We start from the raw sequence: 20,669 nt of genomic DNA, 5'->3' as shown, positions 1-20,669 counted from the left end.
TCTCAAGTTCCTTTGATGCAAAACATAACTTTCTTTATCATTTAATGTCGCAAGTAGTTTTTCTGGAGATTTACCTTTTATATTAAATGACTGTTGGTAATCACTTAACCATTCTTTTCTTGGAGTTTCTTTATCAGGGGCATAAGGTAGGTCTTTTTGTTTGTGATGAAGTTCTTCTGGATATTTTAAATCAACCTCAAAATAATATCCAACTTCAGCTTCATTCAATTATTTTTGAGAGGAGACAACAATGTCTCATAAAACATTTTCAGAATGTTTTTCTTTAACCCATTTAAGTTTTCCATAAGGTAAAGATTGAGACATAGCCCACCCATACAAATTGTTAGCATCATAATACATCAGGTAAAAGTTGTCCTCATTCTTATTATAATCAGGAAGATATTTATTATTTGCTTTAGCATTTCTCTTGGAACATACTTGAGATATTCCTCCTCTTTCAGCCTTCTCTATCATTAAAAGCATATCTATATCACTGATTAATTCCAAATTTTGTTTTGTCATTTTTAACATAGCACTCCAAGCCAAACCTGGGGCTGTGTAATAGGGCTGTGTCTAATCCAGAAGAATTTTTATTATGACAGACTGTTTTAAAAGTTTCAAACACATCAGCCAATAACAATACATCAGTTTTAAGATACAAATCATGATATTCTCCAAGATTCTTTATATTAAACTTCCCCCAAACCTTTTTAGCTTGTGTATAATCTCTATCGGAAATACGAGTTTTTTTCAACTTGCAATAGAAACTTTCCCTTGAAGGAAGTTGTGTTTCTTTAAACTTCTCAAATGAATCCATAAAGTCATATGGATATATTCCCTTTTGTGATAACAGATCAATCTCTTCTTGATTTGAGAAATGTGATTTAAGATTCGGTAAGCTTTTAACATCATCTCAAGGAGATGGGGATGGGCCTGGCATCTGCCTGGGGGATGGCCAGACGGAGGCCCCTGGAGTACCGGCGGAAAGTGGACGCAGCGACGTGCTGTTCTGGCACATGCTCCCATACCTGACCTGACCTGACCTAAGCTTTTAATATTTGATGCTAAGTTCGATAATGGACTTGCCATCAACTTGTATGTGTCAAGAAATCTGATATGGGTTATGGGGGATGTATGACTTGTTTTTGTGAATGAGATGTATTTTTGATCTGTTAAGCCTGGTGTTGGCGCAGTGGTTAGGGCAGCGGCTTGGGATCCAAAAGGTCCTGAGTTCAAGCCCCGTTGGGCCACTGAATTAATAAACCAGGGGGTTGACTCAGCCTGTCATCCTTCCGAGGTCGGTGAAATGAGTACCAGTATACTGGGCCGGTGTATAGCCCGGTTAAAAGAGGTGTACCATATCCCTGTGTCGTAAGAGGCGACCAGGGTTGCGTCAGGAAGGGCATCCGGCGTAAAACATGTGCCAAATCATTATGCGGATCATACGGATGATCCGCTGTGGCGACCCCTATCGGGAGCAGCCGAAGGAAGAAGAAGAAGATGTATTTTTGATCTGTGTTAGGAATGGCAGAAATATCTCCAGATGTCTTTGAAAGTTCATTTATAAATAGATGTGTGTCATCTTGAGTGTTGTTGTGAAGAAAGACAGGAATAAAGTTTGGAGGCTTGTAATTAAGATTATAAAGGGAATAAGCTGGACCTCTATATTTACCAGTAAGATGGCAGTGATCCCTAACCTTGACCTCTCATTTTCTCCTCACAAATATGACAGATACGGTTCTTTCTAAATTCATTTTTCTCTCCCTTTCTTAATGACATTGGTTTATAGGTTTTGACTATTATTTCTCTTCGTCTTATGCAGTCTTTTTCCAATCGTCTTACAAACTCCTCTGAGGCATCTTCTCCTCTATAAAGTTCTAACTTGTCGTATTTATCACCAACAGATGATTTGATATAATTACAGAAACCACAAGGCGTATGTTTTTGATATTTATTTGTGTACAATTTATTTGGATTTGGAGAAACAGTATCTATCTTTTCAAGGATACTTTCAAAATCAGCATATATCACAAACGGATGTTTTATAGATTTGTTAAAATCTTTGATTGATATGTTTGAACCTGCTTTTGGTAAATTGAATACGGTTGATTTATGATTCGTACAATATTTCGAATGTTGATTTAATCGTTCTTTAGTGTGAAAGGAGTTGAGACATCTCTTACAAGGATACGTTTTACATTTTCTCTTATATAGTTGTGATTTGGTTAATCTTGATAAATTTTTGATGAAAGCATAATGCGATTTTTCTTGGTCAAGTTTTGTTTCTTGGTCAAGTGGAGATATTTGTCTGAAAAGATTGAATGTGTGTTTGTTGGTTTCTTAAAACATTTATATTCATGATTACAAACATCGCAGTATGTTGTATTCACCATATTTATACAACAAAACTTAAATACAACAACAAAACTTAAATACTTATACAACAAAGCTTAAAATAAAATTTTCTTGATGAAAATTCTGTTTAATGTATTGGTCAATCTGTGCTTAAAACCATTTTATCCTCCAACTTTTTTCACTTAATAAATACAATGTATCAAGACACAAAAGACAAGTTTCAATCAATCTCTTCATTTGTAAAAGATACTGAAAAATATGTCGAGGATGTAAAATTGAAAAAATGTAAATATAACAACTATTGGATAAAAACAATTATGGTGAATAACATGAGTTCTTCAATATCCTTCAGTGGAAGGGCTTTTAGTATATCTGGAAGAACATCAATTAAAGAAGCTCTCACAAAAGTTTCTCCTCTCCATCTGGCAATATATTCAAAACTAGAAAAAGTAAGGAAACAAGAAAAAGTATCAAAAAAGAAAAACCTTAAGGATGAAGCTTCAGAAAGAAAAGGTAAGACCATCTGTAAAATGCAAGGAGAAATTTGTATTTTTTTCAACAACCCTAAAGATGTAAATCCTGATGAAATAAAGGATGTTAATATATCAGGTGAAAAGACATTTCGTTCAATTGTAGTCAAGGATCATTTTAAAATTACCTTTAATATAAAAAAATGTAGTAGTTGAATCTGTTAATGAAAAAAGGTATACAGATATAGATGGTAATATTTTTTCGACTAACTAAATACGAGTCATTATTCAACTGAAGATTTTGAAGATTATGAGAGTGATCGTGTCTCTGTTGGAACAGAAGACAGTTATGACACCGAGAGTTTGTGTTCAAACGATAGTTATGAAAGTAGTTTTATAGATGATTGTGAAAGCACCAATGAAAGTACTGAAGATGATACCGAAGATGAATTTTATTTGAAGTCAAGTTTTACTTTATAAATATGATTAGCTTACTCGATCTTGAGCCTTTTGAATTCCCTGATTCTCCATATGACAAATTTGAGAATTGTCCTGCATGTGATAGAGTGGGATTAAACAGAGTCAAAAGCCTATAAACAATGTATATTCTGTGATTATCTTCTAATTAATGATAATAAAAAATTTTAAAAGGAATATAATTCTTTTAGATTTACACCAAAAATGAATTCCTTCACAAGATTGATGAGATAAATTAATGTAAAGTATGAGGGTGATAACACACCTTTCCTTACAATGAAAGAAACTGAACGCATCAGAGAAATGTTCAAAGGATTGTTGTTATATATTATTCACGATTGCCATTTTCAGGGAAATATCAACATAAGATATTGTATAAATAAAATAATGGATTATCTTGAACTTAAAGCTGAACTTAGGATAAAACAGAGTTTCTAAAAAAGGCAATAAAAAAATTAAATAACCTGTTTTCCAAATATATAAATGAATGATTTTTTACCCATTTGGGAAAATAAGATAAAATTTAACAACCATAAAAATCTTCCAAATTCATTAAGATGTCTCATAGTTGGTTCAAGCGGGTGTGGAAAAACCTGCTTACTTTTAAAGATGCTCCTTACTCCCAACTTTTTGGATTATGATAATTTAATAATTTTCACAAAGTCGAGTTTTCAACCAGAGTATCAACTACTCTCACAAGGTTTTAATGTTGTTCTTCAAAAAGAAGATATAATCGGTTTATTTAAACTTCAAAACAAACCAAATGATTGCAACATTGAAGATATAATACAACTATTTTATGATACACAGAGATATAAAAAGAAATCAAAGTCGATAACTTGTATTCTTCGTGATAATACGGATGATATACCTTCTCCCCAAGATTTGGATAAATCAAAAAAAGAGCCTCGTTATCTTTGATGATTGTGTTAATGAGATAAACGAAACGGTAATGGATAGCTATGACACAAGAGGGAGACATTCTTCTTGTAATTGTATTTATCTTGGTCAATCATACTTTCAACTCCCTCGTCGCTCAATAAGAAACAATGCTAATACTTTTATTTTATTCAAGTTAAATTCAATACATATAAACAATTTTTGGAGAGATAATTGTTCTACATTATGTAGTAAAAAGGAATTTGGGGATTATATGAAGCACACGACTGAAAAATATAAATACGTTGTTGTGAAACAAGATGAGATATTAAAAGATATATTTTTCATTTTATAAACAATTACATTGTTCGACATAAATATAATTTATATAATCTTCTTCTACAATGAAAGATATAAATGACAACTATTATTATAAATCTTGTGGGTAAATCTGCTTCTGGAAAAAAACTTTCATAAATTAAGGTTCTTGTATCGTACAAATGAGAATATTTTAAATTTGCTTAAAAAGCACCATGTAGTTCGTATTGTATCAACAACAACTAGAGCAATAAGACCTGGAGAAGTAGAAGGTGAAGATTATTACTATATTTCAGTCAAGGAACATATGCGATTGAGGAATGAAGGCCAAATATTTGAGGAGGTTTCTCTTGGTACAACAAAATATTCACATCATAAGAGTGAGTTAAAGAAACTAAAATCTGGTGATCTTGGGATATTAGAAACTAATCCAGAAGGAATGAGACTAAATTATGAAACATCTAAGTGGTAATGGGGTTAAGATTTTATCATTCGGTTTTGATGTTGATGAAGAAACTCAATGCAAACGTATGAAAAGCAGATACAAGTATTCGTGAAGAAGAAATTACAACTCGTATAAATGTTAATACATAATTTGATGAAATATTTAAAGAAAAGGATTTATTTGAACACATCTACTTTAATGATGAAGAAAAGGAAAATATCCCTGTTGACCTTTTATAATTCAGTGAATGATATATTTCAATAAATAAATGGATGTGAAAAAAAAGAGCAAGAAGATTTAAGGAACATCAAGAGTTGGTTTCAAAAGTTGTAAAACAACAAGAAGACATAAAGAAGAAACGCAGACAGAAACTAACGGGTGAAGAAGCATTTGAAAGAAAACAAGAGAAAATTTTTAAACCACTTTTAAAAACTTCCCAAGAAAAAATTATAGATGCTTCCACAGTTCCCACAATAGAATATACTACTAAAAAACTTCAAATGCTAAAAGATTTCAGTCAAATGATGGAGGAAGAATTGTAGCAGATATGAGAATTATAATATGATGATGAAGGATTATTTCAACAAATGAAAGAGATCAATCAACCCCCTGATTATATTGTGAATGCTCTCCAAAACAATGAATATTCAACAGATTCAAAAATCATAGCAGGTCTCATTCCAACAGAACAACCAGCAATATCCCATCTTGCTAAAGAAAAGGTATTGATATTTAATGATGAATTAAGGTTCTTGAGTTCTGCTCAACCCCCTGTTAAATTAAATAGTCTATCTGGTAAAAGTAGGAAGAATGAGAAGGAGAAACACATTATTCAGGCTTTAAGTCGGCTTGGTTCAGGTGTTAGTTATCTTCCAAATGACCCATCACAATTAGTTAATAGACTGTTATTGCTGTTAGGTAGTAAGAAGCCTGGAAATAATTGTTTTAATGAAGCATCAGCCATTTTAGACCAGTTGATGAACATGAAAATAATTAATAAATGTCAATACAAAGACATTTTATCTCATTAAATAAGATGAGAAGCACAATCCTTAGTTTTAATTTCACAACAAGCAACCACACATCTTCATTCCCATACCCACTACAACTTGACGCAACAAAAGAATATGAGGCATCTTTATTGTCCATGGAAACTGATAGTGATGAAATGATGAAACATACCTTGTTTAATATCATCGAGAAAAATGACAAGTTTAGTTATAATCCGGGAAGTGGATGCAAAACGATAACAGCTTCACCCAGAGCATTTGAGATTTCTCAAATATCTTCTGAAATTGCTCATCTTATGAAAGAACAGGGTGATGAACCAAAAATATTGTTATAGATATTCAAAGACATACTTCAAAATCAATGATTAAACTTAAAAATAACTTCAAGGTTGATTTCACAATTGATAATTCATTTAGAGAGTTATTGGGTTTCTCCTCAAAAAAGATTGAAACTAATGGGATGTTTTACAGTGATAATGTCATTCAAATATCATCAGGCATAAATCTGGTATTATTTCACTGTGATTTGATTGATGGCGCTTATAATGATGGAATAAGAACAAATACAATATTTTCATTCAGCGCATACTCAACCCCAATTGGTTATAAATTCAATATGGAACCCAAAAATGAGGTTTATCTTCCTGTGTCAGGAAAAAAAACCATATACAGAGAAAATTTTGGGATAACCGACCAAGATAATCGCATGATTTCTTTAAATGGAGAAATTATATCCATCAGAATTCACCGACGTGAAGTTTTCCAATAAATAAATACGATGCTTATTGTGAGGAAACACAAGTTGGGAAAATATAAAATAATTACAGGGGATGGGATGTTCCTTTCCCCAGACTACAAGGGTGAAGGTATGTATCTTGGTAGAGGATACTATAAACCTAAGAGACAAAGGGGTGTCGAACATCAATTTCGAAAAAAAAGGAGATGGGATAATTGATACACGAATGGGTATAGGTTTAACTATTCTTAAACAGAAAGACCGAATAGGTTCAACTGCTTCTGCTGTGGGAAATGTAGCGGGTGCTATAAACTATAAAGAGTGCCCAAAAGGAATCTCCTAAATTACAAGCGATAAAATAAATTAAGAAAGGCAAAACTCAGTTGTCTCGCGAAGAACGACAGAAAATAATTCAAATACTTGGGTCAGGGTTTCAAAAGTTTTAACGTCTTTTTTCTGAAATAAATACAACTATGGAAGCAATTGATGGTATCTATGATTTGGATGATACCATTGTCATCACAAACTCTACAAAAAAAGCAGACTACTTCAAGGTAAATGCAATAACTGGAACAGACTGGAATGCAAATGGAACAAAAAGTTTTGAAATAAATAATCAACAAACTTATTTAAATCTAGCCGAAAGTTTCTTGTGTAAAATTACATTCACTAAGGCTACGATTAACACAAACGCTGCACTCGTTGATGATTTCTTCTGGAAAATTATGTTTGATAGTGTTCATTTGTACATTGGAACACAAGAAGTTGAAGTGGTTGATTATGTCTCTGCAACATCTGAAATGATGAAATTTACACTACATTCATTTCGTGACAGAATGGAAAAGGGGGCTGTCGAAGGTTTTATTCCTGATATATCAACGGGAACAAACACAGACCCTAGATATAGTCAAAGGAAAGGAATGTATAATGATGATACAAAAGCAGGTAATAGTTTTACTGTGGCAGTTCCTCTTAAAGGTATATTTGGATTTTGTGATCATGATAAAGTTCTGTATGGTCTTAAAATTAGATTTCAACTGAAAAGGAATGATAATGAAAATAGATTGCTTTTTGTTGTGGCTCATGCTTTTGCTGCTCAGAATAAATTTGTTATTGATGAAATTAGTTGGTATATTAGTGAATATACTCCTAATCTTAAAACAGAAGAGATGTTGAAAAGAAGACTAAACTCAAAGAAGCCACTCAATGTATCATACCTTAAAAGAAGATACCAACACGTTAAACTGAACCAAACAACTTACACGTGGAATTCGGGTGTTCTGGAAGGAAAGCCACGATATCTGTGGTCATTAAAAAAAAAACAGATGATGATACTGCTACTGATAAGAATAATGCATTGAGTGATAATGACAAGGTGAAACAACTTCGCGTTTCTCCAGATGGAACATTTTATCCACGAGATAGATTGGAAATTAATTGGGAAAAAAATTATTATGCTGAAGCATACAAGTCTTCCCAAAAGTTGTGTGAAAGTGTTGGGGAATTATTCCTCTTTTAGACAAGTGGCCCTTGCTTCAGTCTGACTAGATTAAAGTGTTTGTTTTTTTGCCTCTCTACTTTTCATTTATTAAAATTGTTAAGGCCTAAGACCTAGTGTTAATCTTGTATTTCTTTGCCACTTCTGGACATTTGTTTAATTCTTTGCTCGTACAAGGTGACTGGTCTGATAAGGTCTGAAAAGAACTGTTTGTGAAATTGATTTATCGGTGTCTGTGATTTTGAGAACAGGATTTTAAAATCCGAATCGGCTAAACGTTAAACCCTCAAGTTAAATAAGATTCCACAACAACCTGAATAATTCTACAACGATCATTACGAGGTGCCAGGAGAAAAAATCCACATCAAAAGCAATGGAAATAAAGAACCCATTTTGGATATGACAGCATTTAAAAGTCTGTATACAATCTATGCAATTGACCTGAGTGCTGAAAAGGAAACTATAAAGTCTAATCGAGTGGATACTTCCCAATACATTGAAAGAGGAGAGAGTGAAGAAGTTGATACATATTGTTTGCTTTTGGAAGAAACAGAATTGCAGATTAATACAGATAATGGTGTTATGATTAGTCTCACATAATTTTTTTTGATAAATAAATGAGTCGTAAAGTGCCAACTGGGGTATATGTTAATCAAATCAATCTTCATAAACCATCATCTTGTATTCAAAATCAAAAGCCTTGTATGATTAAAGTTAATACAATTCAGAGAAAAGGAGCAGTAATAATTGATGTTTTGCTCACAAGATAACAGGTGAAAATCTTGAATGATACTGGCTCACTTAAAATTAAAATGTCAAAACCAATGTTGAAGAAATATTCAATAAGAGACGAGTGGAGGATTTCTCCCATTTCTAATTCCTTTATTTGCTGGTTTAAGTATGGCTGGAGCATTGATGGGTGGTATTTCAGCAGTGGTGAAAACTGCCAACGAAAGGAAGGCTTAACTCCGGGCTCAAAAAGAATTGGAAAGACATAAAGAGTTGGAGAAACAAATTAGTGGAAGAGGTGTAATTGTAGATTTTGCTGAAAAACTTGATAGTCTGCCTGATAAAGCGAGATTGTTAGTTGGAGATATGCTTTCTTCTATCGCACAAGCAGGTGTAAAATTAACTAAAAGGGGTAAGGCCTTAGTTATTTTATAACTTGGTTTACGGATCTGCTGACGGTATATTTGCCGAAATGAAATATAAATATAAAACACATTTTTAGCCTTTTATATTTATACATTTTCCGCCGAAGTTGCAAAAGTTTCAAAACCCGAAATGTAAATGTCGGCATTTATTTTCAAAATATAATTTTGTGCACGCACGCCAAAATGCTGAGTCACCTTTAACCAAACTGTGCAGTGGAGCTGCGCAGTGGAGCTGCACAGTTGTCTTCGGTCATGGCGTCTGAGCAGTGGCCAGCATGGTTCAGATTGACTGTGGTTTCTGGGGCGAAAGTGATTGTTAAGAAGTATGTCAGCAGTATAAATTCGAGTGACTGTATTGGTGATTTAATCATGCAACATCTTGACGACGAATATTCTGGCCAAACGAATGCATCAATTCAGTGCAGCAGCAGGGATGATTCGCAGGCTACTCTTGATCGTGCCGATTTTGTTTCCATCGAAAGTTGTACACCGCTGTTCGTATTGAAAGATTTCGGTGCCAAGTACGTCAAAGTTTCCCTGCGAGATGCTGATATTCAGCTTTCAACGGACCAGAAATCAGCCTTTGATGTGCTCATGGGGATGGGGAAACGGTACAATCATGCCCACTGAAAAGTAAGAGCTGGTTATGGCTCTGATTGACCGTTTTGAGCGTGTTGACTCCGAGTACACACCTTTTGTTAATCATATCCAGCACTATGCACTGGTGTACACGCACACATCTACGACTTGGACAGTAATTTTCTCAGCATTGTTTCCATAAGAAAAACATGCCAGACTATATTGTTAAAACAAGTTTTAATCCTTTATTGATTTTCCCTTCAGATGATACAGTGAACATGGACATCCTGTATTTGAATGGTCTTCCATCTTCAATGTTTTCTTAGATCCTCCTGGTCCGGGATTTATATTTATTTCCCCCCCAACTCCCCTTTTCTTTTCCATGGAACATCCGAAAAAAATCATTACAATTTATAATTCCTAAAAATTGAAATTATATTTATATTTATATTTCGACCGACCGACCCTACATTTTAGCTGAAGAACTGCGTAAACCAAGTTATAAAATAACTAAGGCCTAATGAATTATATCTTTCTAATAAATAAATGAGCATTGATGAGTGCTTTAAAGAATTTGGAAAGAATACATCAAATTTAGAACTTGTCAAATATTGTAAGAAATTAAAAATTCATAATGTGGTTATTTGTATGAGAGATGAATTAACAAACGTGTCTAAACATACAAAGAATATTATTATGAACTATTATGAAGATAATAATGGGAACGGTTCTCATTGGGTTTGTATTTTTAATACTCAAGACAAATATTATTTTGATAGTTTTGGTCTTCCACCACCTGTTGAAGTAATAAAATTCTTACAGAATGGTGTTTATCAAACATTTCAAGTCCAAGAATTAAATTTGAAGTGTTGTGGTCAATTATGTATATATGTGTTATTTCAACTCAACAAAAATAATTTTTTTCATGACATTTTTAATCTAATATAAATGACATGTTGGTAAAGATGGTTCTATCTTTGGTGTATCCCAAGAACTGGATATTGATTTCTCAAATTATTACACAAAGGCACAGGCTGAACTACAGAAATATAGTATAGCAAAGGAATTTAATATGAAAAATGCTTATAGATTAATAAATTATCCAAGCCTGACTGATGCAAATGACTTGGTGAGATTACGTGATTTATCACAATATATATATATATATATATATATATATATATATATATATATATATATATATATATATATATATATATATATATATATATATATATATATATATATATATCCTTAAATAAAATGGCTGTGTATTCCAAAGATACAGAAGTGTTGATTTTATCTCCAGGTCATACAGAATTCACAGTTCCAATTAAAATAAAATTTTATAAAGAAGGCTGTATCGTTTGTATGAGAATAGAACAATGGGGATATGATATGAATGATTTAGGGTATAATTGGTCATTTAAAATTAACCTAGAAGACCTGGAACAATTAAATCAATCTCGTAAGGAAGAGTATTATCCACTTGGTGCCGAGAATGAGTTTTGTGGAAGCACAATTAGCAAACAACAAATAAAAGAATTTAATAAGGGTAAAATCAATAATGGTTTTGCCATAGCTTATATCATGAAAACACAAATAACAGGATTATATATAATAAGTAAGGAAATACAAAATTATTTAACTATGGGAAGATGGGGAGGTATTTCCTGTCATTATATTAATCTATCATATATTTCTAAAACATAAATGACAGCAAGAAGGCTTCAAGAAAATGATCATTTCTGTGTCCAAGCATACCTTCAAGAAAAGGGTATTCGCTATTTTAATAAATATATTCTACAACATAAGAATGAGGTATTTCAATAAAAGATTGGCTTTATACTGATGTTAATAAACCAACAACTTTAGGTTTAATTAAAATGTTAAATAATGAAAACATTTTAAAGTTAAGAAAATGCAAGGCTCTTTTAGAAATTCAGAAGTTTTATTGGTTTCCTGTTGTAAAAAATTATTTTGGATGCAGAAATAACAAGAAATCCTGATGAATATATGTATGATATTCTATGGGGTGAAAGTGATTCAATGATAGTAAGGGATGAGGAAGGAGTTGAAGAAACTGAGACAAAGGAGAGAAGGAGAAGAGAGAGAAGGAGGCAAGGGAGAAGAGAGAGAGAGAGAGAGAGAGAGAGAGAGAGAGAGAGAGAGAGAGAGAGAGAGAGAGAGAGAGAGAGAGAGAGAGAGAGAGAGAGAGAGAGAGAGAGAGAGAGAGAGAGAGAGAGAGAGAGAGAGAGAGAGAGAGAGAGAGAGAGAGAGAGAGAGAGAGAGAGAGAGAGAGAGAGAGAGAGAGAGAGAGAGAGAGAAGGAGGCAAGGGAGAAGAGAGAGAGAGAGAGAGAGAGAGAGAGAGAGAGAGAGAGAGAGAGAGAGAGAGAGAGAGAGAGAGAGAGAGAGAGAGAGAGAGAGAGAGAGAGAGAGAGAGAGAGAGAGAGAGAAAGAGAGAAGGAGGCAAGGGAGAAGAGAGAGAGAGAGAGAGAGAGAGAGAGAGAGAGAGAGAGAGAGAGAGAGAGAGAGAGAGAGAGAGAGAGAGGGCAAGGGAGAAGAGAGAGAGAGAGAGAAAGAGAGAAGGAGGCAAGGGAGAAGAGAGAGAGAGAGAGAGAGAGAGAGAGAGAGAGAGAGAGAGAGAGAGAGAGAGAGAGAGAGAGAGAGAGAGAGAGAGAGAAGGAGGCAAGGGAGAAGAGAGAGAGAGAAGGAGGCAAGGGAGAAGAGAGAGAGAAGGAGGCAAGGGAGAAGAGAGAGAGAGAAGGAGGCAAGGGAGAAGAGAGAGAGAAGGAGGCAAGGGAGAAGAGAGAGAGAAGGAGGCAAGGGAGAAGAGAGAGAGAAGGAGGCAAGGGAGAAGAGAGAGAGAAGGAGGCAAGGGAGAAGAGAGAGAGAAGGAGGAGAGGGAGAGGGAGGAAAGAGAGGGAATGAATAAGTATAAAAATATGGAAACCAGTGAGATTTTAAAAAGATTCAAGGTATTACAGAAAATAAATCGATCTCAACGCACCGAGGAGGAAAACAAAGAATTGCCAAGTCTATAAGAAATACATACGTCAAGACTATTAACATCAGTTTCAGGGAGAAGATATAAACGAGAAAGTGGAGATAAAGAAGAGAAAGAAGGAAAAGATTATATTGTTGATGATGTTGGTGTGATTGACTTTATTTAAAGTTTTCCTTTTTTTTTTCTTAAATAAATGGAGGAGAGAGTGAAGACATTTCTGAGGATTCTTTACGTTTTAAAAATTAAGATTCGAATGTGCATGTTGGAAACTAAAAAGGGTTTTTTTCTTATAAACAAATGAGTTATTGTCTAAAATGTAAAAAGAAAAGCAAGAGTAAAAATATCTCGTACGTTAAAAGTAAAAATAATAGGGTTATACAAAAAGGTACATGTTCAGTGTGTGGCTCAAAAAAGAGTGAATTCCCAAAACACAAACGTGGGGGAGATATGCAAAAAATTTTATCAGGAAGGAAGTTTACAACTACTGGAATACCAGGGGAATTTCATCTAATAGGAACTAGGGTATTCCTTCTGTGTTCCAGGAACAAACTTGAATAAAAGATTAGATGAGGCTGACAACCCTAAACCGTGGAGCAAACCTCTCAATAGGGTTGATGAAGTGTGCATGAGGCACGATATTGATTATGGAAATATCACAACGTTGGAAGAAAAACATGAAGCCGATAGAGAAATGTTGTATAATTTGTTTGTGATACAAAATCCAACCTTGAGAGAAAAAGTTGATAGGTTCATTGTGAAGAAGATGATCAGTGCTAAATTTAAACTTGGGCTTGGAAATTCAAAAAACTTATAGGCTCCAATGATGTCATTAAGATTGAAGAACAATTAGCTAATGAATTACATAAACCAATAATCAAAATTTTCATAGAAGGAAGGTTTATTCCAAGGAAGTTGATTATATCTGGTCTGCTGATTTAATTGAACTCAATAATGATGAGGGGTACAAGTATGCTTTAACCGTTATTGATGTGAGGAGTAGATATGCGTGGGTTGTCTCTTTGAAAAACAAAACCGGGAATACGCTCATGTTAGCCTTCCAACAGATATTTAATAAAAGTAAACGAAAACCGAAAAAATTGTGGACTGATGAGTGTACAGAGTTCTACAACAAAACATTTATGAATTTTCTTAAAAATGACATTATATTACACAGCACCTTTAATAAAGGAAAAGCGGTTGATATTGAGCGATTCAATCGCACTTTAAAAGAGAGACTATATAAAAAATTCACCCAACTTGGTTCTCAACAATGGTTATCTTTAATTCTGGATATTGTAGATAAGTATAATGATATGATTCACACCTCAACGAATACCAAACCATCAGAAACATTTACAAAATTATAATATGAAAAAAAGATTAACATCAGAAAGCCTAAGTTCAAAGTTGGTGATATAGTAAGAATATATATGTGGAAATCTCATTTTGAAAAAGGTTATACTAAGCGATGGACAAATGAACTTTTAAAAATCATTGATGTAATAGATACAGTTCCTTGGCCTTATAAGGTATACATATGATTTAGAAGGGGAAGAGATTTTAGGTTAATTTTATTCACAGGAATTTTTAGTCCACACAAGCTCCACCCACACAAGCCCCACCCATCCTCACAAGCTCCACCCACACAAGCCCCACTCACCCACACAAGCCCCCCCTGTGTGCCCCCACCTTTGATCCACCACCCCCCTCATCCCACCCTTCCCCACACACACACGGGGAGGGGAGGGTGGGATGAGGGGGTGGTGGGTCGTTGGGAAAGCGCACCTACCCCTCCTCCTTTGTACTTTCTTTATTCTTTTTTTATTATTTAGAATTAAATAATTGAAAGCAAAGCAAATATCGCTCCCCCTTCCTCTTCACTCTCTACTCTGCTCCTCAATCTCCCCCTCCCCCCCACCTCAATCCCCCATCCCTCATCACCCCTCCCTCTTCAACCTCCCCCTTCACTCTCCCTCCCTCTTCCCCCTCCTCCTTGCTTCCCCTCCCACTTCACTCTCCCCCTCATTGCTTCTCCTCCCTCTTCACTCTCTCCCCCTTCCTCGCTCCCCTCCCTCTTCATTCCAACCACCTCACTCCCCTCCCTTTTCACTCTCCCCCCTCCCTCCTCACTCCCCCTTCTTCACTCCACTCGCCTTGCTCCCCTCTCCTCATCCCCCTCCCTCTTTACTCTCCCCCTTCCTCTTCACTCTCCCTCCCTCTTCACTCTCGTCCCCTCGCTCCCCTCCCTCCCTCCTCACTCTCCCCTCCCTCCCTCCTCACTCTCCCTCCCTCCTCACTCTCCCTCCCTCCTTCCTCACTCTCCCTCCCTCCTCACTCTCCCTCCCTCCTTCCTCACTCTCCCCAACACCTCTCTTTCCCTCCTCTTGTTTTTCCTCTCAATATTGCCGTTAACGAAGCGACAGGTGGTATTTGCTCTTATTGGATATTTTGGGCGTCTCCCGGAGGTGTGTGTATATGTGATGATTTGGTGATTGCTTGTTCCCCTCCAAGCAAGCAAGCAAGCCGTTCCTTATCAACCATTTCGTTGGAGTGCTTAAGCCACTTGGCAAGTGCTCTCCAATATTCGCACTGTCACTGATTATTGTATATCGATCGACTTGAACAATGTTCAGGGGCCACTTGCCTGTGATGGCCCCACATTGTTCTGTTGTCACTTTGGCATCGATAACTACAAATAAATAAAAAATAAGCGTTTCATTAACATCACGACAGGATAGCCGAGAGGTATGCACACTTGCTCTTTGCTGTCTAGCCTGGGTTCGAATCCCGACCCAGCTATAAACTTTCATCCCAGTGTTTCACAGGCAGGGTGTCATCAATGTATGTGTCGTTAAACTGGAGGTCACACCGGCCGGAATCCCTCCCCCTTTCACTCCCCAATCTCCACCCATCCCCTCCCCTCTGTCTCTGTCTGTCTCAGTCTCTAAAAGTATCTCGACGGTGGTTATGCCCAGATGATGGTGATCTCCACACATATCCGAAATATGTTTATCACAGTTTGCATCCGGACGGTGGTCATCTCCATACGTGTCTGAACGGACCCTCTCCTCACACTGCCTTACCTTGCCCTCCACTCACACTTATTTCTCCTCCCTTCACGCTGTCTCCCCTTCCCCCACCCCTCCTTCCTCGGTCTCCCGACCTTACTCCTCCACCCCTCTTTCTCCCCCCCCTCACTTCTTTGTGTCCCCTCCCCCTTTGTATACCTGTCGTCCAGATGGTGGATATGTCCGGACGTACCCTCCCCTCACACTGCCTTACAGTGCCCATCCCACTGCCTTCCCTTGACGTACCTTTACAGTGATTATGCCCGGATGGTGCTCATCTCCGCACGTATCCGGATGGTGGTTGTCTCCGCACATATCCAGATCGTAGTTTTGTCTGAACGGACTCTCCCCTTACACTTCCTTCCCTTGCCCTACCCTGCCCTCCCCTTATGCTTCCTTCCCTTGTCCTCTATCACACTACCTTCCATTCCACCACCCCACATCGCTCCACCCTTTCTCGGTCTACCTACCTCCTCGCTCCTCCACCCCTCTCTCCCCCCGCTCGAGGTATACCTGTCGTCCGGACAGTGGTTATGGCTGGACAGACCCTCCCCTCACACTGCCTTACCTTGCCATTCCCTCACAATGCCTTCCCTTGATGTATCTTTACAGTGGTTATGCCCAGATGGTGGTTATCTCCGCATGTATCCGGATGGTGGTTATTTCCACACGTATTTGGACGGTGGTCATCTCCATACGTGTCTGGACAGTGGTTATGCCAGACGGAACCCTCCCCTCACACTGCCTTACCTTGCCCTCCCCTCATTCTGCTTTCCCTTGCTCTCCCCTCATGCTGCCTTCCCTTCAACCCACCCCTTCACATTCCCCCCTCCTTCCTTGCTCCTCCACCCCTTCCTCACTCACCCACCCCACCTTGCTCCCCCACCCCTCCTCTCACCCTTCCCTCCTTATTACCCCCCCCACCCCCTTAAATACTCCCATCAGCAAAGCGACAGGTTGTATTTGCTGGTAATGATTGTGTGTGTGTGTGTGTGTGTGTGTGTGTGTGTGTGTGTGTGTGTGTGTGTGTGTGTGTGTGTGTGTGTGTGTGTGTGTGTGTGTGTGTGTGTGTGTGTGTGTCCATCCTCCATAACTCCAAAACCATCTCAACCTCGTGGCCTGAAACTTTGTATGCATACCAAGGAAACTCCAAGGGATGTGAAAATTGGGTGTTTGGGTTCATTAAAGCACCGCTTTTGAAGATAGTTAATGGCCTCATTTAATTATTTCCATCATCATGTGTATCCCGGGCACCTTGCTGTCCCTGGATGTGGTCTTTTGCGCATCCTCGGTTACCTCAGTGAGATCTTAATTTGCTATTTTTTTTTTTGGCCTGCTCAACAATGCCTTGAGTTGGAACAGGCCACAACGATTTCTTAACGATAGTTTTTCTTTTCACTTTCCTCACTTTTATCATTGAATGCCAAATCATCATACCTGCAAATCGCTGGAGATGCCTAGAAACGCCCGGAGATGACAGCTGTCGTGGCTTTATTTCATTTCCACACATGCCATAACCTTGAAAATCTCTTAAAATAAGCCAAATTACAAAATTTAAGCTCCAGCATTTAACTTAGCAGCAGCTCCTACTGCTAAAACAAAGTGTTCATTTGTCCAATTCAGACATATTTGACATTTTGGCATCTCCAGCAGGCGTTTAATAACATGAATCGGCGATCGCTAATTGCTTGCCAAGCCAGCTGTTCCTCATCAACCGTTTCTTTGGGGTGCTTCCTCGAGTGCTTAAGCCACTTCACTTGACCGCACTGCAAGCCGCACTGTACAGCTGCACAAACCCCTTGCCTGTGTTGTACCCCGCAATGTAGTGCGGTACCAAGCCTGTCGTTCCTTATTAACGGTTGGATGGAAGGAAGGAAGGAATGGATGGATGAATGGATGAATGGGGAGAAGGAATGGATGACATGGAAGGAACGGAGTGAAGGGATGGATGGACTGATCAACCAAACCGATTCTTCCCCCCCCCCCCCAAATTTTATCACTCTTCCTTCCCTCCTTCATATATATATATATCTCTTTTAACATGTTCCCATCAGCGAAGCGACGGGTATTATTTGCAAATATATACTGTACATATTATATATTTGCGGATATGGGGTATACGTAAACATTGTCTTGGGTCGCTCACCTGCAAAAAAAATTTCCATTCACTTATATTTTGATTTATGGATGAAGTACGATGATTCCGAGTCTTCTTTTCGGTGTACCGGCTTCGATTTCCATTGGCCTGCAAAATTTCAGCTTTCTACGTCACTCGGAAGGTAGCGATCTTTCATATCAGTCAGTGGATAAAAAGAGCTTTATATATTACATATATGTAGTATTCTTAAGACACAAAGCATAAAAAAGGTGTTTTATCAATGATGGCACATCATTAAACAGCTATTACATGCATACTCATAAAGGTCACTCAAGCAAAGAGAGACTGACTGTAAAGTTTCAGTGGATAAAAATAGAATGGAATTTAACTTTATATGTTCACCAAGATGAGATATATCTATTTGGAGGGTTCAACCAGTATTCTTTCCTTTGTCCTATGACAACATGAAATCACCAAACTGTCCAATTGGCTGAGAGAACCAAGATTACAGCTTTTAGACAAACTGTAAGACCTAAAATAGATCCATAAGGGCGATCTACAAAGATATTGGGTTTTATGGCATCGGAGCAAATTAGAAGCCACAATCAATCCGACGAAAAACAGATTGGGTCCGAGATAGAAAATTTTCTCGCGCTGTCAACACAGGCATCCTGTGTAAGGAGAGATCAGTCACTGTGCCCTGAGCTCACGTGGGGGGCTCAAACTAAATCAATTAATTTTGATTCGATTTGTTTCTTTGGTATTTATTTTCCTAAGATGGCACTATGGGGCATCTCCACCCAAGCATTTAAACTTTTGCACCTCAATTGAACCATTGTTGTGTGAACATCTCAAACGGTTATTTAATCTCATGAAGTGACTGTTTAATAATAAAACTGCACTCACCTGCTCAATTGTTTTTTGAAGGCCAGATGACTTGTGCCGAACATGCAAGACGAATCACATTTAATACAAGAAGAATGCTTCCATCGGAAAACACAATGGTTGGACACAATTATCCATCAGGGAGACGTGAACTGTGCTGGAAACGTAACGTCATTGTTTGGTTGAATAAAGTTTATTTGATTATTAATGCCTCCCAGGCACTGAAGTTGACAGATGAATTAATGAGCGAGTTGACAATAGGAGGATGAAAAATAAAGCAATAGAAAATTACAGACGAGGCTGGAGAGTGGAAGTTTAGCAGCAAAGTTGGTAATCCCTGTGAAGACCCGCGGGTCATTGCTCGGCCCCCTAAAGGCTGCTGGCCGCACGGGCACGCCCATTTAGAATGTCCACTTTGAGGAGCAGATGTTCCAACCACCGGCCACAAAATGTGTGCATCGATCAGCTTGGTGCTGCAAACACAATGACAGCCGACAGAGGCGACTCCCCCTTTCCCACCAGCTCCAAGCTTTACTCCATTAAGCGACTGGCAAGGCGGGCACACCCACGCAGTGGTGTGGGGGTCGTACAACCTCAATGGTCAAGGGAAGCTCCTTCATTATTGCTCAAGCCTAGCGAGCCAAGAACCGGTCGGAGATTGTCAGAGCTAAAGGGCTGGCGGTGCAGCGGGGTGTGGGGTGACCCAGTGGATAATGCAAACAAGCACACTGGTTAACATCTCAATGGCAATTGTGATGCGGATGTGAAAGCACGGCATGGAACCGGTGTTAACCGAAGCAACGGGCCGATGAAAGTTTGGCACAGCTTTATAAGACCCCTCACTCTGGGGTCCGCTCTTCCTGCCCAACCGGGATGTTGTCGCAGTGGTATTTTGGTGAAGGAGTGTCGGTGGCCCTTTGAAAGCTGTACCCAGAGCACATGAATTATGGAGAGGCATATACAAGTGTCTTTTTCTTCTTATTCATCTTCATCCCACCCCCTCCCCTCCGACCCTTCTCATGGCCATTAATGCAGAGAAGTAAGCTTTTGAAAATGCCAACAAAAGGCTGTAAGGGGGATTTCTTGGTGTATTGTAATCCCTCTGGGAAAGCATTCGCACGGAGGTGCACACGCGCGCGTATGCACCGTCCACTGACGTCTGTCTCCATAAATGTATGCACAGAACTCTCAAGCACACAAACGGATCCTTACAAGAAAGGTCTTGCCTGACAAGCACATACTTTAAGGAAGCGACGGACGTCAACCCTCCACACTTCCCTTTCGAGGTCCCATTTTGAGCTTTCACACACCTCTGCCGTCCACGTTCCCTTTTTAACCACCTTTTTCCTGATCACCAATGCGTGCAGCTTTATACAAGGCAGACAGCAATAGTGACACCTTACAGGACAAAGTTAAATGTACCCCAACCACCATGAGTCAAACAAAGAAAACTGGAGAAAGCATGCCAATGTGACTGTCAGATGACGTCCCCCTCACCCATTGCACAAAGTCTGTTCATAATCCGTTCCCTGAAGCTATCTGAAGGCCAACAAGGGAAAAACTGGAAGCTTCAGCAGAAGGTCTAAACTCTAAAGGAAATGAAAAAGTTATGAACTTGTGTTGTGAAGGCGATTCACTTTGCAATTCGTGTGGACGCACTTGCTGTGTGAAGGACGGTGATCACGTGAC

At 38.0% G+C, this 20,669-nt stretch overlaps 1 protein-coding gene across 4 annotated transcripts in view; it reads right to left on the bottom strand.

Moving 5' to 3' along the window:
- Nucleotides 1-20,669, bottom strand: part of LOC147034655 (beta-1,3-N-acetylglucosaminyltransferase lunatic fringe-like) — a 136,553-nt gene that overhangs the window by 87,858 nt on the left and 28,026 nt on the right. For 2 of the 4 annotated variants that reach the window (XM_085886882.1, XM_085886893.1), the window contains exon 2: nt 18,144-18,242. The exons of the other annotated variants lie outside the window; for them this stretch is intronic. In XM_085886882.1, coding sequence (XP_085743008.1) covers nt 18,144-18,242 — 99 coding nt within the window. The remainder of the gene's footprint in view (nt 1-18,143; nt 18,243-20,669) is intronic. 4 annotated transcript variants of the gene reach the window in all.

The sequence above is a fragment of the Eptatretus burgeri genome, chromosome 1 (assembly GCF_056783735.1).
Source record: "Eptatretus burgeri isolate ZD-2024b chromosome 1, Ebu_testis_v1, whole genome shotgun sequence".
Taxonomy (NCBI): Eukaryota; Metazoa; Chordata; class Myxini; order Myxiniformes; family Myxinidae; genus Eptatretus; species Eptatretus burgeri.
This window is presented reverse-complemented; position numbering and strand designations above follow the sequence as displayed.